The sequence below is a fragment of the Bufo bufo genome, chromosome 10 (genome assembly GCF_905171765.1).
Source record: "Bufo bufo chromosome 10, aBufBuf1.1, whole genome shotgun sequence".
Classification (NCBI taxonomy): domain Eukaryota; kingdom Metazoa; phylum Chordata; class Amphibia; order Anura; family Bufonidae; genus Bufo; species Bufo bufo.
This window is the reverse complement of record NC_053398.1, coordinates 24640061-24655901: the sequence shown is the minus strand read 5'-3', so window position 1 is coordinate 24655901 and position 15841 is coordinate 24640061. Positions and strand designations below refer to the sequence as shown.

Genomic DNA, 15841 nt, shown 5'->3' with positions numbered 1-15841 from the left:
AGTTTTCCCGGTCTGCGCATGCGCAGACCAGAAGGACAGATGCGTCCTTCAGTTGTTTTGCAGTTGTTTTGCAATGCCGGATCCGGCACTAATGCAAGTCAATGGGAATTAATGCCGGATCCGGCATTCGGCGACTGATCAGGCATTTAGGAAGGACATTATACCGCAGCATGCTGCGGTATTATGTCCGGCCAAAATGCCTGACAGTGACTGAACGGAAGGCATACTGATGCAAACTGAACGGATTTCTATCCATTCAGAATGCATTGGGGTATGCCTGATCAGATCTTTTCCCGGCATAGAGCCCTTTTGACGGAACTCAGTGCCGGAAAAGAATAACGCTAGTGTGAAAGTTCCCTAAGTAATCTATTCTTTTTTTGCAGGTGGACCACATTTCTCCCGAAACAGAACAACCCAACAACAAAAGATCAATAATAAGTCTATTGTTCTATTTATATGTGCTGAGATCAGGGCAAATCATTTCTCTAAACCTAGATATGCCAAAAACATGCCACATTTCGGCACAATTGACACCAGAATCAATAGACACATTGGTGAATGTGTACCAGTGTATGGAGCCAGAAGACGACTGCACCGTCCACTGAAGCTCAGCTCCCATTCACTAGGACACAGCTTTCACCCATTTTCCAAACTCCCTAATCATGCCAGCCACCATGCAGTAAATATCTTCCATCACAACATAACCCGGTGGTAGTGTCTGTACAGGTCAAAACCATAGGTTTTTGTTTAAGAATCTCAGTGTAAACAAGGTATATCAGGAGTGCACTCCCTAATACGCTCGGTGCACCAGAGCCGATTGACGGTGGTCACCCTGCCTGCTGCTCACATCTCTTTTCTGAAGCAGGAAAAATTCTGTTTCAGATCAGCAAACAAAGGCGTCAAAAGGTGTGAAAGTCAAGAAAACCTTACATCACGCATTTTATGATTATGTTTTGCCTTCAAAAAAAGTCAAGGACATGGATTATTTTATACACTGACCGTCTTAGGCCCCTTTCACACGGGCGTGACGGATTAGGTCCGGATGCGTTCAGTGAAACTCGCACCATCTTGCAAGCAAGTTCAGTCAGTTTTGTCTGCGATTGCGTTCAGTGTTTTTCACGCGCGTGATAAAAAAACTGAATGTTTACAAACATCTCTGAGCAACCAGTGAAAAATACATCGCATCCGCACTCGCTTCCAATGCGTTTTTCACTGAAGCCCCATTCACTTGTATGGGGCCAGGGCTGTGTGAAAAACGCAGAATATAGAACATGCTGCGTTTTTTCACGCAACGCAGAACTGATGCGTGAAAAAAAAAACGCTCGTGTACACAGACTCATTGAAATTAATGGGACAGGATTTAGTGCGGGTGCCATGCGTTCACATCACGCATCGCACGGAAAACTTGCTTGTGTGAAAGGGGCCTTAGGGATCATGCACACGACTGTGATTGACACTAGAAACAAGGTCTGCGGATCTGCCGGATCTCCTGGGCCAACCGCAGCTCCTGTGAACTGACTGTAACTTGCAGTCCGCTCAGGGGAGCCACTCTGGGCCCATCAGATCCGGCAGACACACGGACGCATCCGTTCTATTGGAAGGGAACAAACAAGACCCGACACAATCATTGTAAGGCTAGATGCACATGACCGTATGTGTTTTGAAGTCCACAAATTGTGAATCCGCCTAAAAAATAAAAATGGACGACGCCCGTATGACATCCGGTTTTTTTGCAGATCTATTGTAACAATGCCTATCCTTCTCCGCAAAACAGACAAGAATAGGACATCTTTTGCGGCCCCATTGAAGTGAATGGGTCCACACCCGAGCCGCAAAAAATGCAGCTTGGATGCCGAACTAAGCCACATTCGGGTGCATGTAGCCTAAGTCAATTGGAGACAGATCTGTTTTTTTCAGATCCGAAAAACAAAAAGGGACCGGTATCATTGATTGTATCATGGATTTTGCTGCCGGATCCGGTTTGTTCTACTTCGCAGACCGGACACAAAAACGCAGCTTGCAGTGGTTGGTGTCCGTAAAAAAAAAAAAAAGCAACAAAACGGAACGGAATACAATGAACAGGGACAAAACAGAGCCGTTTTGGCCTGGTTTTGAGATCCTCTGCCGGATCTCAAAACCGGAATGCCACAACGCAAGTGTGAAACAGGCCTTAAAGCCTGTATAAGACAGGAAGATTAGCAAGTGATTGTCAGGAGGGAAGCGTTCCCCTTCCGGAAATCACTTGCCAGCTAGTGGAGGAGACTGCTGCCATTACATGCAGCGATCTCCTCCACAGCCTGGAGAGGAGCGATCACTCATCCCTATACTGTCTAGCGGTTTGCAGGCGTCCGATCGCTATTAGACAGCACAATTTGCCGCCGGCAAGCGCTGATTTTTGCTTAAAAATCAGAACTGCCCCATGAACGAGCTCGTTCATAGGGCAATCAGCGGCAGTAATACACTGCAAGATGAGCGAACCTGAAATATCGACCAGTGAAATACAGCCTTTAAGGCTGCAGCAATCACGTCTGTGTCAAGAGGGAGCAGGAAGCCGATAACAGCGTAAGACATGGGAAGCGTTGAAACTAAACTGGCACTGACCCTAAAGGGTTTTTTCAGGACTTTGATACTGAATCTGTGTGATCAATATCAGATCGGTGGAGGCCTGACAACCCCATGTCAGCTACTAGCAGCAGCCAAAGGAAATAACAGTGTACGGAGCCGGACACATGTAGTGTGGCCCTGCCGGGTTAATGCGACTCAGCACCCATCCCTAGAGAATGGGACTTTACCACCTGCACTAAGAGCCAAGGCTGTAGTCCTCAGTGTTCCTCAACTGCGGCTGTTTTCTCTCCATGCACCGTATAGGTAGAAAGTTGTCTGTGGCAAGAGGAGCCGCAGCTCCTGAACACCAGACCTCTGCTCTGGTCTGCAGCTGCAAAGGGTAAAGTCTGAGTTCACAAAAAGTAAAACATCGCCGTTTAGATGATCCGGCGCGGTTTGCTGGACAAAAAATATTGCGTGCAAGGGGTTTGGTCCAGCCGAAACCAGGCATTTATGCCCTAAATCAGTAATGGGCAAACTGCGGCTCTCCAGCTGTTGTAAAACTACAAATCCCATCATGCCCTGCTGTAGGCTGATAGCTGTAGGCAGACTGGGCATACTAGGAGTTGTAGTTTTACAACAGCTGAAGAACCGCAGTTTGCCCATCCCTGCCCTAAATCATCTGGATCACAGCCGGACAGCATTGTGCCAAAGCAACATAAACCTGGTGACAGGTTCCTTTTAATGGGGTTGTCCAGTACTTCAATGGACAGAGCTGTGTATTTCCAGGGCCGGAGCTACAACAGCTGATCAGCAGGGTGTCCGATATTGATGGCCCATCCTGAGGGCTGGCAGAGGTGTCCTCGGGATAGGACATCAATTAGAGATGAACTAATCGATTTCTCTCATTAGCCAGACTTCACCTGAAGGGGGCTGTCCCCACAGACGAAGAAGCGCCCACCCACGTGCTGTATGACTGACTGCTCAGACAGCCGTAGTGTTTTGCGGTATGCAAATTGTGGATCAGCAAAACACGGATACCGTACTTGGACGGCACTGTGGTAGAGCAATTGCAGACTAGGATAGTCATTTGTATATTTCTTGTGGGGCCGCAGAACTACAGCACACGGTGCGCTGTCTGCATCTTTTGCGGCCCCATTGAAATGAACGGGTCTGTACCCATTCCGCAAAATTGTAGAACGGATGCGGAACCATACATACGGTCGTCTGAATGAGCCACGACAGCGGTAGACATTGGCCCTGTCAATCCCCTGCCTGCGTCGCTGTTGAAGATCAAATTTGGGTTCAGAGGCAGCTACTGCGCAAGTGCCTCTACAAGTCCTGCTCCTGAAGCCGAATTTGATCTTCAGCAGTGCTGCAGGCAGGAGATTGACAGGGCCGGGCAGATATCTGGCACAGTCAGTTGTGCGGCGGGTGGGCGCTTCTTCAGGTGAAGTCTGGCTAATGAGAAACTGATTCAATAGAATAAATCTGCTCATTTCTACCTTCAATATTTAAGTAGTGGACAAACCATTAAAGGGAGTCTGTCATCACAGTTTCACCTTTTTAACCCTTCCCATAGCTTTCTAGCAGCATTACAGTTGATAAAAACGTTACCTTTATAAGCAATCGTGGACTTATAAAACTGGCAAAAATCATCTTAGTAGGATATGCAAATAAGGGCTCGCCGGCGCATGCGCATTAATTACTGTGAAGCCGTACCAGGAATGGACATCGCAGTGCGCATGCGCCGGACTCAGCGTGCAGGCGCGGGATCTCGGCGAGAGAAGTAGTAAGAAGATGGGCAGGGGGAAGCGACGATAAGGCAGAGCTGCCCGGGCACCTACGAGGTTGACGCCGCCCCTGGGCACTTGCGAGCCCTCATTTGCATATCCTACTAAGATGATTTTTGCCAGTTTTATAAGTCCACGATTGCTTATAAAGGTAACGTTTTTATCAACTGTAATGCTGCTAGAAGGCTATGGGAAGGGTTAAAAAGGTGAAACTGTGATGACAGACTCCCTTTAAGGCTATGTTCACACTTACAATGTGGTTTAATTTCATAACTATGCTTTGAAGGCAAAATAATTAGCACGGCATGTAGTACCGTCCCTCCAGTCAAATCTGATGGGCCTGGCAGCCTCCAGCAGAACCAGTGAGATCACAGGGTTACACCGAGTACACAGCGCGTCGGGCACAAGATGCCTGCTGACAACCAAGGGCCATCTATTCCCACATCACCGAAAAAACGGGTGTTCACCCGAGCAGGTTTATATCAAAGGAAATAAACAACCATGGGGGAGGGGAATCTGATCTGCCGACATCCAACACAGGAGATCTGCACTGCTGGAAGGTGGGGAGGCAGAGCCGGGTTCAGGTTATGGATAAGGGCACTTCTTTTTGCAGATATCAGGTGAAAAAATTACAGTCAAAAGTCAAATGATACCTGCATAAAATCTTATGACAGAGCATAATACAAAATGCAGGCAGCAGATATACCCCGACCACAATCCGCACACACAGCTGTATCATCAAAAAAAAAACGGATGGCATATGGGTGTCATCTGTATTTTCTGTGCGGATTTCAAAACACATACGGTCGTGTGCATGTAGCCTAACCGGTCTGGCGACAGGCACTGGTCTGGCGACACAGAAGACGGCTACATAAGACGACTCCAGGACTCAGACTCAAAACATCATCTTAAAAGGGAGTCTTTCACCAAATATGACCACTACAGACCACTCCGACCAGGTTCTCCATTACTGTCCCCAGATTACTATGGTACCATTCATATTGCCGTCCATTGCTCCAAAAAAAAAACACTTTTATACCATATGGTAATGGTCTGCAATGGTCATATTTGGTGAAAGACTCCCTTTAAATTCTACACAACCGTTTCTGTTCTTCAGGATGTTACATTGTATATTTATACTGACAATAAAATAGTGCTACGTTTACCTAACGGACTGCGCCATTACTGTGGTGCGCTCCCCGTTCTTCTTGAAAAAACAAGCTTTTCATGTAACCTCATGGCAGGTGACCATCATATTACCAGAAGGCCGGCAGCGGGGGCAAGGGGCAATTCAACCAGGTAAGGCTACTTTCACACCTTGCAGATCCATTAAAGGGGTTGTCTCACTACAGCAGGGGGTATTTATCATGTAGAGAAAGTACTATTATCCATATTGTTTCCATGGTTACCACCACCCTGCAATCCAGCAGCAGTGGCCGTGCTTGCACTCTATAGGAAAAGGCACCAGCCCATGTGCGCTCCCTCGGTCCCGGCCTCCAGAGAGGCTGCTGCATTTTTCTTATAGCGTGCAAGCATGACCACCACTGATGGATGGCAGGGTGGTTGTAACCATGGAAACACAAACTGTATAAGGCTCCATTCACACGTCCGTTGTTTCTTTCCTGATCTGTTCCGTTTTTTGCGGAACAGATCTGGACCCATTCATTTTCAATGGGTCCTGAAAAAAAACGGACAGCTCAATGTCTGATTTTTTTTCAGGACCCATTGAAAATGAATGGGTCCAGATCTGTTCCGCAAAAAACGGAACAGATCAGGAAAGAAACAACGGACGTGTGAATAAGGCCTAATTTGATGGAAAAAATGAATCCAGCCAGCAAAGAATGCAATATGGACAATCACAATACATTAGTAAGTGCCTCTTATTAACTTTCTCTACATGATAAATGCCACTTGAAGAGAGACAACCCTTGTAAGTATATTGGGGTCTAGCAGAGATGCAACCAAATGTCCAGAGGATAGGCCAGAGACGAAGGACTGCATGCTGTGGTTCATGTCCGCCCGATTCCCGACCATAGTGTCGCCGGTGGGAAAGTAGCCTTAGTAAATTACAAACATGTAAAAGCTCTTTCCAGTAGATCTGCCGTTATGCGATGCTCCCGTTTAAAGGCAACATATTATGGAGACAGTTCCTACGCAATGCTAGTCAAAATGGCACCAAACAATAAGGTGCGGTTTGGCTTATAGACCCTCAGTAGAGAACAGCAGTGGACTATGGGTCACTTTTAGGGGACCTTCACACATGGCAGATTGTCTGCAAGTGCCAGTCATCTGGATGAGGACTGCAGAAAACCGCGCACCTGCCGCCTTCAGGTGAATGGAACCAATTTTCAGTTGCAGAAATTTCTTCAACAAAATCTGCGGCACGTCGGGACACCTTCCACAGGCTGAGGACCAGGCCGGTTCTCAGGAAGGAAAAGCCCTACGAATGCTCGTGCCGTTAACCGGCCCATGTCAAGGTGTCGCCGATCACCCCGCAAACGTTGGATAATCACATCTTTCATACAGCAACTAAAATTGACATTAAAGCGGATGTTTAGGATGGTGGAGAATACTGGGAAAAACCTTGGTAAGGGTTAAAAATACACGTAAGGGGTTGCCGCATTAAGTATTTGATGGTCGGGGGTCTGAACGGTGGACCGATCTCCACGATGAGAGAGTTTGTGTTCCCTCATTTACAGGTCTGCTGCTCCATTCTGATCTATGGGACTCCTGGAGCGCTCCGGTATCTCCAGCAAACCACGTAGAGCTGAATGGGGCAGCATTTAAACAGGGGAACACCCCCCCAGTTTTCAAGATTACGAGGGGGCCTCCGTGGTATGACCTCGGCCAATCAAACACTTATTCCCCATCTTGTGGATGGGAATAAGTTGTTGTAATGGGACAACCCCTTTAAAGCGGCTCTACTCACCACCTCACCATCTCCCCTGCTGCCCACCATTCAGAGCCCTCCAGACTCCGCTGATCTCTACTTCCTGGTTCCCTCACAACATACAGGAAATGCCTACTGGTGGCACTGGTGACCACCCCCACCTCAGCCGGTGACTGGCAGTGCGGGCATTCCACTGTATGGCAAGACCAGACCGGTGTCAGATTAGGAATGGCGGAGGTATAGTACAGCTTACTTTATTTCTAACCCATTCTGAGCCCGTTCCCAATAAGCCCCCCTACCTCCCCAAATAACCCCTCTAACTTAAAGGGGTTCTGCAGTTTGTTTAAATTGATGATCCATCCTCTGGATAGATCATCAGCATCTGATCGGCGGGGGTCCGACACCAGGGACCCCCACCGATCAGCTGTTTGAGAAGTCAGCGGCGCAGCCTTCTTCCTGTTTACTGCAGGCCCAGTGACGTCACGACTAGTATCAACTGGCCTGGGCGCGGCTAAGCTCTATTCAAGTGAGCAGGCCATTGATACTAGTCGTGACGTCACTGGGCCTGCGGTAAACAGCGAGAAGGCCGCTGCGCTGCTGCCTTCTCAAACAGCTGATCGGCGGGGGTCCCGGGTGTCGGAGCCCCGCCGGCCAGTTTAGACAAACTGCAGAACCCCTTTAAAGCTCTGTTATCCCAGGGCAAAACAAGTAACAACCCCCACCTACCATATAAGGCTCCATTCACACGTCCGTAAAAGTAGGCTGTCCGCATTTCTGGAGCGCGGCCCCGATCTTCTGGTCCACGGCTCCGGGGAAAAAAAATAGAACATGTCCTATTCTTGTCCGCAACTGCGGACAAGAATGGGCAGTTCTATGGGGGTGTCGGCCGGGTGTATTGCGGATCTGAAATACACTACGGACGTGTGAATGGACCCTAATATTGGTGAACTGTGAACCGGCTATTGCTATGCCCCATGTCTGCTGGCCAAATTGGTTACAACTCAGCTTTTCCCAAAATGGATATGACCAGGAAAATAAATCACAATTTCAAAGAGAAAGAGAAAGAGAAAACATATATTGTATTCGCCCATGTAGTCGCAACGTTTTCAGCTCATCCATAAAGCCTCTCTCTATAGATGAGCTAAAACACTGACCTCGCAAGTCAATAAAATTTTTCTTTCCACCCATGTTTTATGAACGCGCTGCCATTCTTCTTCTAATATTGCCCTGGAATTGTTGCCAAGTCTAGAATCCGTCAGCCCCATAGAAATGAATGGGAGGGCAACCCCGAACCGATTGTGCGGCCGCACCCTAGCAGGCATGCTCAACCTGCAGCCCTCCAGCTGTTGTAAAACTACAACTCCCACAATGCCCTGCTGTAGGCTGTTCGGGCATGCTGGGAGTTGTAGTTTTGCAACAGCTGGAGGGCCGCAGGTTGAGCATGCCTGATGATTCGCTGGATCGTTGATTCACAGTCGATTTGTTCAATAACGTTGGCGTCCATGGCGGCTCCAAGTTGCACAAGACTTTGGTGAATGCCTTCAGAATTCCCATCATCAGATTTTAACCTAGGAATCCACAGTGAGGAGGCGACCATCCGCCGCAGTCCTGCCCCGCTCCGCCGCAGAGCCCATACGTTTTAGTGATGTCGGTAACAGCACTGACAGAAGCCTAGTCGGACCATTCGCTTGCGCCTCCATGTTTATATCTGGCAGCCTGTGGCCCTACATCTGCTGGGGGCCCACCAGCCTCCTCCCATAGGCTGTAATGGCGCAGAGGCCTAGGACTACAGACTTCCACCAGACCTCGCAGTCACCACAGGACAAGGGAGCATGCGGCGCCCTCACCTCCTCCACCGCTCCCGCCCACACACCGAGGCCTAGCCGCCACACCAGTTACCGCCGCCGCCTCCTCCATTACTCACTTGATCAGAAGGACCTTCCCCGCTTGGCATCATTTCTCCGCCGAAAACCGTACCCGAGCACGCCCTACTAGCTATCTGAACACACCGGGCTCCGTCCTCCGAGCCCGACCTAACTCACTTACACACAAAATGGCGACAGGAAGAATAAAAAAATAAAATCGTTGTGCTGCGCTACGCCGCATTGTGTCGGCTAAGTCCATTTGCCACAGCGCCACCGAGTGGTAACAAGATGGATTGCAGGAGTGGAGGACTGGAGAACAAGATGTGTAGGAGTTCATAGCAATTTATTTTTTATTCGATTTTTGAAGGAAAACTGATCTGTATTCAATAAAAAAAATAGATATATATCATAGACTCCATAACCTCGACATGTCACTAGGCCAGTGTGTACTGTTGTTAGACACAAGTGCCAGCCAAAGGAAAGACTGCATTCATAATGTAAAGAGTCCCTGTGGTTGTCATGGGGATAAAGTGGCAGTCATGGGGCAATATGGTTGTCATGGGGATGAAGTGGCAGTCATGGGGACACTGTGGTTGTCATGGGGATAAAGTGGCAGTCATGGGGGCAGTATGGTTGTCATGGGGATAAAGCAGCAGTCATGGGGACACTGTGGTTGTCATAGAGATAAAGTGGCAGTCATGGGGGCAGTATGGTTGTCATGGGGATAACGCAGCAGTCATGGGGACACTGTGGTTGTCATGGGGATAAAGTGGCAGTCATGGGGCAATATGGTTGTCATGGGGATAAAGCAGCAGTCATGGGGCAGTATGGTTGTCATGGGGATAAAGCAGCAGTCATGGGGACACTGTGGTTGTCATGGGGATAAAGTGGCAGTCATGGGGCAATATGGTTGTCATGGGGATAAAGCAGCATTAATGGGGACACTGTGGTTGTCATGGGGATAAAGTGGCAGTCATGGGGCAATATGGTTGCCATGAGGATAAAGCAGCAGTCATGGGGCAATATGGTTGTCATGGGGATAAAGCAGCAGTCATGGGGCAGTATGGTTGTCATGGTGATAAAGCAGCGCCCAGATAGCAAGGATAATTTGCCACAAACTTGTGGCAGGGTTAAATTGTAAGTCTTGTTAACTTGCTGCACACATTATCTGGCAGGTTGTACACTTGCAGAGAACTTGCAGCACAAGTTCTATCTGACACTTTTTCAACTTGCAGCAAATTTGCTTGGCAAGTCTCTAGCAAGAGCATAATAACTTAACGAGAACTTGCAGCAAGTTTGCAAAAGCAAGTTAGGCCTCTTTCACACTTGCGTTGTCCGGATCCGGCGTGTACTCCACTTGCCGGAATTACACGCCGGATCCGGAAAAACGCAAGTGTACTGAAAGCATTTGAAGACGGAACCGTCTTCCAAATGCGTTCAGTGTTACTATGGCACCCAGGACGCTATTAAAGTCCTGGTTGCCATAGTAGTAGTGGGGAGCGGGGGAGCGGTATACTTACAGTCCGTGCGGCTCCCGGGGCGCTCCAGAATGACGTCAGAGCGCCCCATGCGCATGGATGACGTGATCCATGTGATCACATGATCCATGAGCTTGGGGCGCCCTGACGTCACTCTGGAGCGCCCGGGGAGCCGCACGGAAGGTAAGTACACTGCTCCCCGCTCCCCGCTACACTTTACCATGGCTGCCAGGACTTTAGCGTCCTGGGAGCCATGGTAACCACTCTGAAAAAGCTAAATGTCGGATGCGGCAATTCGCCGAAACGACGTTTAGCTTAAGGCCGGATCCGGATCAATGCCTTTCAATGGGCATTAATTCCGGATCCGGCCTTGCGGCAAGTGTTCCGGATTTTTGGCCGGAGCAAAAAGCGCAGCATGCTGCGGTATTTTCTCCGGCCAAAAAACGTTCCGTTCCGGAACTGAAGACATCCTGATGCATCCTGAACGGATTTCTCTCCATTCAGAATGCATTAGGATAATCCTGATCAGGATTCTTCCGGCATAGAGCCCCGACGACGGAACTCTATGCCGGAAGACAAGAACGCAAGTGTGAAAGAGCCCTTAATCTGGAGACTTGCAAAGCAGACTTGCTACAAGTTTGAAACATATTTGTGAAGCTTGGCAAGTCTGCAATTGCTTAGCAAGTCATTTTCAAAATTGCAGCACAATTATTTGCTATCTGGGAGCAGTCATGGGGGCACTATGGTCGTCATAAAGATAAATTGGCAGTCTTGGGGCACTATGGTTGTCATGGAGATAAAGTGGCAGTAATGGGGGCACTGTTGTCATGGGGATAAAGCAGCAGTCATGGGGGCACTATGACCGTCATAAAGATAAATTAGCAGTCTTGGGGCACTGTTACAGGAAATATGACTTTCAGCCAGAACCTCATCCTGATGACCACACAAATATGCCTAATAATTGGACCCAGTGGTATTCACCCATTCAGTATGGCCAGTAGCATTGTGTCCCTTGTTAGCATATCTAAGGCAGGAAGGGCACATTGTAAAAGCTTGACCAAGAGATGCGGGAAGATATTTGGGTGGTCACAGGGTGGAGTCTATGGTGGGGGGCTGGGACACAGCAACATATAGGTGAAAGTTGGGCGAGGGGCTCTCACTTCTCTTGCTGGACACCCATGGATGAACAGCATTTCAGGAGCACGCTAAGTTATATGTGTGCTTATGTGGGTATGTATATAAGTATAATGTCCCAGTAGACTTTATATGTGTACATATAGATATTTATAGTCGGCGATTGTATTACCAATAGATTATATATGTGCTGTTTATGCAGGAGTCTCTATATGTACATGTACTAATGGTCAGGTACTGGATGTGAGTTGGTTAGAAGAGTAGATCCAGTAGACTGTGTATATTGGTGGACTCTGGATATACTGTATATACATACACATTATTAGCCACATTTGCTTAGCATCCAGGGTGCACAGGAACGGAGGGGGCTGTGTGTGGTGGTGTCCTCTATGTATTGTGCTATCTGTATCTCTATGTATAATGTCCATTGCTTTGTCATCTCTATGTTATCAGTAAACTATTTTTATATATAAGTATCTGCGAGGGTTGTGTGTTGCTCCTGGGATATATGAAGGACTGGACGAGGTGTAATTATACACAGGATAATCGGGTTGTATGGGAAACAAGGGTAACATGTAGGAATAGAATAGAAGAGATGGAAAACGGAGATATACATAAATCTCCAATTTCCAAGAAGCAAAAATCCCCTTTACAATGGCGAACTAGACCCAAATGTTTGAGTTGATCTCTGTTAGGATATTCTGTTGAAATTGCTGTTATACTGTGAATTTAAGTTTTTAGACCTGGGAGATTCGGACAGGTAGCAGTTTCATTGAGTCCTAGTGTGAGTTCAATTAATTACAGAGAACCTATTTAAAGGGACTCTGTCACCACTTTCTAACCCCCCCTTTTAAAAGTATTGTTCTCTCCATGGCGCCCTTGTGATTACAAAGGTGTTGTTATAACATAAATTTTCGCCGTCTCGTTTTGATAAAAATACCTTTTATCTAACCTGTCAATCTTGTGGATAAGGTGCCCAGGGCGTTTCTGAAGGTCTGAAGCTGCCGCCCGCCGCCGTTGGTGCCCAGCTCCTCCCCTGATCCTTTCAGCGCCGCCTGAATGTAAAGAAATCCGCCTCCGGCTCTCGCTCAGTGCCCCCTCCTCCTTTTCAAAGATCCCGCGCGTGCGCACAGGCCTGTGCCTGATGCGCCCGTGCGGACATTTAGAATCAGCCTCATTGAGCGAAGTGCGCATGCGCGCACTTCGCTCTACCTCCTCATAAGACGAGCACTGCAGCCAGCCACTCAGAGCCTGCCAAGCGCTGTATGGAGCCGCAGGCTCTGAGTGGCTGGCTGCAGTGCTCGTCTTATGAGGAGGTAGAGCGAAGTGCGCGCATGCGCACTTCGCTCAATGAGGCTGATTCTAAATGTCCGCACGGGCGCATCAGGCACAGGCCTGTGCGCACGCGCGGGATCTTTGAAAAGGAGGAGGGGGCACTGAGCGAGAGCCGGAGGCGGATTTCTTTACATTCAGGCGGCGCTGAAAGGATCAGGGGAGGAGCTGGGCACCAACGGCGGCGGGCGGCAGCTTCAGACCTTCAGAAACGCCCTGGGCACCTTATCCACAAGATTGACAGGTTAGATAAAAGGTATTTTTATCAAAACGAGACGGCGAATTTATGTTATAACAACACCTTTGTAATCACAGGGGCGCCATGGAGAGAACAATACTTTTAAAAGGGGGGGTTAGAAAGTGGTGACAGAGTCCCTTTAAGTGACGTTCCTAGGTTACTGACTGTTTCCCATTATAACCTGTGAGGTGCTTGTTTTTGTTTTGTATTTTTTGTTTTTTTTCTTTCATTTTTTCCCAGTCCTTCCGTAGAATCCTGCTGGTTGGTAAAAGATTCTTTCAGGAGTAACACACAGATCGCGGGGATAACCATGAGTGACAAAGCAGGACATGGGACTTTTGAAAAGTTAATTAGATATAGTACGTTTAACCCTGTATTGCCTAGATCAAATGAATCTGTGCAAATGTTATGGGAATCTCTGGTAGATGAAGCTGATTCCTATGACAAATTGCACATTGCTAAGCGTGGTGCGCTCAAACAAACGTCCATGCGGCTTCACATGCTTGCTGAGCTGATGTGCATATCTGATGATGCCATTAGCAAGCTGGAGAAGGTGGAATCCTTTGAAGAGACAAAGCCCCCTGTAAATTTGCATTGTTATTGTTGTACAGAAGCGGTTAAACAGGTTTCTAGTCTAGAAACACAACACAAAGAAAAAGACAGTCAGATCAGCCTGCTGCAGTCTCAGTTAGCTGAGAAAGAAAAATATTATGCAGATGTTGATAAAGCTTTGGTTGCCTACACATCTTTTTCAAAGATATAAGGTCATAGAGAACATTGCCCTCAGGAATGGCCTATTTCATGATGAGGAAGACAGGCTTTCCATCCTCATGAAATTGGTAAAAGGGCATACGGACGTCAACGCAGAGGTCCTAAGTAACTTCAGGCCTACCATCCATGATGAGCCCCTGTCGCTTTGTGTAAGGTTTGAAGCTATGTGTAGGAAGGTGACAAAGGATCATGGTGTAGGAGCCCCACAAGGCATGATACGTATGTTTGTGGAGAAGCTTCCATATCTCGATACCATAATTCGTTTAAATGCAGTTAAGGAGACATCATTGATTGAAGCAGCAATGGTAATAGAGCAGGTCAGGCAGGATTTGCTAAAGAGTCACAAATCTATAAAAATCTAGAAGAAGGTAGCATTTAATAAAACAATGCAAGATGGATGCACGTTAAAGGGGATGGCAGCTAACAAAATATCTGTGTATTCTAGTGCTCTTTAAAGGGATTCTGTCACCAGGTTTCACCCCCTCCAGATAAAAATATGGTTATGTTCATGGAGCTTTCACGATTGCTAATGTGGTCTTATAAATGTAATCTGTAGGCTCATTTTGCTCAAAAAACGCTATTACTGACCTGTCAATCAAGAGAATAAGGTGCCCAAGGGGATGTAAATGGATCGAAGCTGCCGCCCGCACCCGCCGCCGTTCGTGCCAAGTTCCGCCTTTCCCGACCTCAGCGCCGCTTCATAATCCTGTGTGACGCCTCCGGCTCTCCCTCCCTCCCTCCCCCCTCCTTCTGCTCTAACATCTCGCGCGTGCGCACAGGGCTCTGCCAGTGTGCAGGTCATCGAGAGGTTGAGCGAAGTGCCGGCGCATGCGCACTTCGCTCTATGAAGCCGAACGGAGAAGTCCGCACGGACGCATCAGGCAGAGCCCTGTGCGCACGCGCGAGATGTTAGAGCGGAATGAGGGGGGAGGGAGGGAGAGCCGGAGGCGTCACACAGGATTATGAGGCGGCGCTGAGGTCGGGAAAGGCGGAGCTGGGCACGAACGGCGGCGGGTGCGGGTGGCAGCTTCGATCCATTTACATCCCCTTGGGCACCTTATTCTCTTGATTGACAGGTCAGTAATAGCGTTTTTTGAGCAAAATGAGCCTACAGATTACATTTATAAGACCACATTAGCAATCGTGAAAGCTCCATGAACATAACCATATTTTTATCTGGAGGGGGTGAAACCTGGTGACAGAATCCCTTTAAAGAAGAAAGTGGGGGAATATACAGTGTTTCCATTGTCTGCAATCTGGACACATAAAACGACTCTGTCCGCACAGAGATGTAAGGCGGGGGGGCTTTCAACCACACATACAATTGCAAAGACAGAGACCTGTTTCATTTGTGAGCCAACAGGCTACACATGAAACAGGGCTGCAAAAGGTCTGCTGCTCCCTAAACTTGGCTCAGAGTCAGTGGCGTAGGGATCGCCATAGCAACCATAGCAGTGGCTATGGGGCCCTACGCCACTGGGGGCCCGTCCGGGCCACCTTCTGTTTTTTTTTTTTACGCACACACACTACAAACAGGCAGCCAGGCCCGAGCCGCGGACCGCCCGCCCACTAGACTAGTGTAGTGGGCGGGGCGTGGGCAGTCCGAGGCTCAGGCCTGGCTGGGGAGGAGTCAGGACTGGAGCAGGGCGCACGCAGGGCCGGGCCGACACAGAGGCTGGGGAGGCTCCAGCCAGGCCACTGCGTAAGGAAGATCCGATCATATTCTAACCCCCAGGCGTTCCCATGGTGACGGGGACGCTTGCCTGGGGGTTAGAATATACCATCGGATCTGAGTT

General features: G+C 48.5%; 1 protein-coding gene across 1 annotated transcript in view; it reads right to left on the bottom strand.

The window, feature by feature from the left end:
- CSTF3 (cleavage stimulation factor subunit 3) overlaps positions 1 to 9287 on the bottom strand; it is an 82117-nt gene extending 72830 nt beyond the window's left edge. Inside the window, exon 1 of the mRNA XM_040409560.1 lies at positions 9152 to 9287. Within this exon, the coding sequence (XP_040265494.1) occupies positions 9152 to 9184 (33 nt within the window). The 5' untranslated portion in view covers positions 9185 to 9287. The remainder of the gene's footprint in view (positions 1 to 9151) is intronic.
- Between the last annotated feature and the right edge of the window lie 6554 nt (positions 9288 to 15841).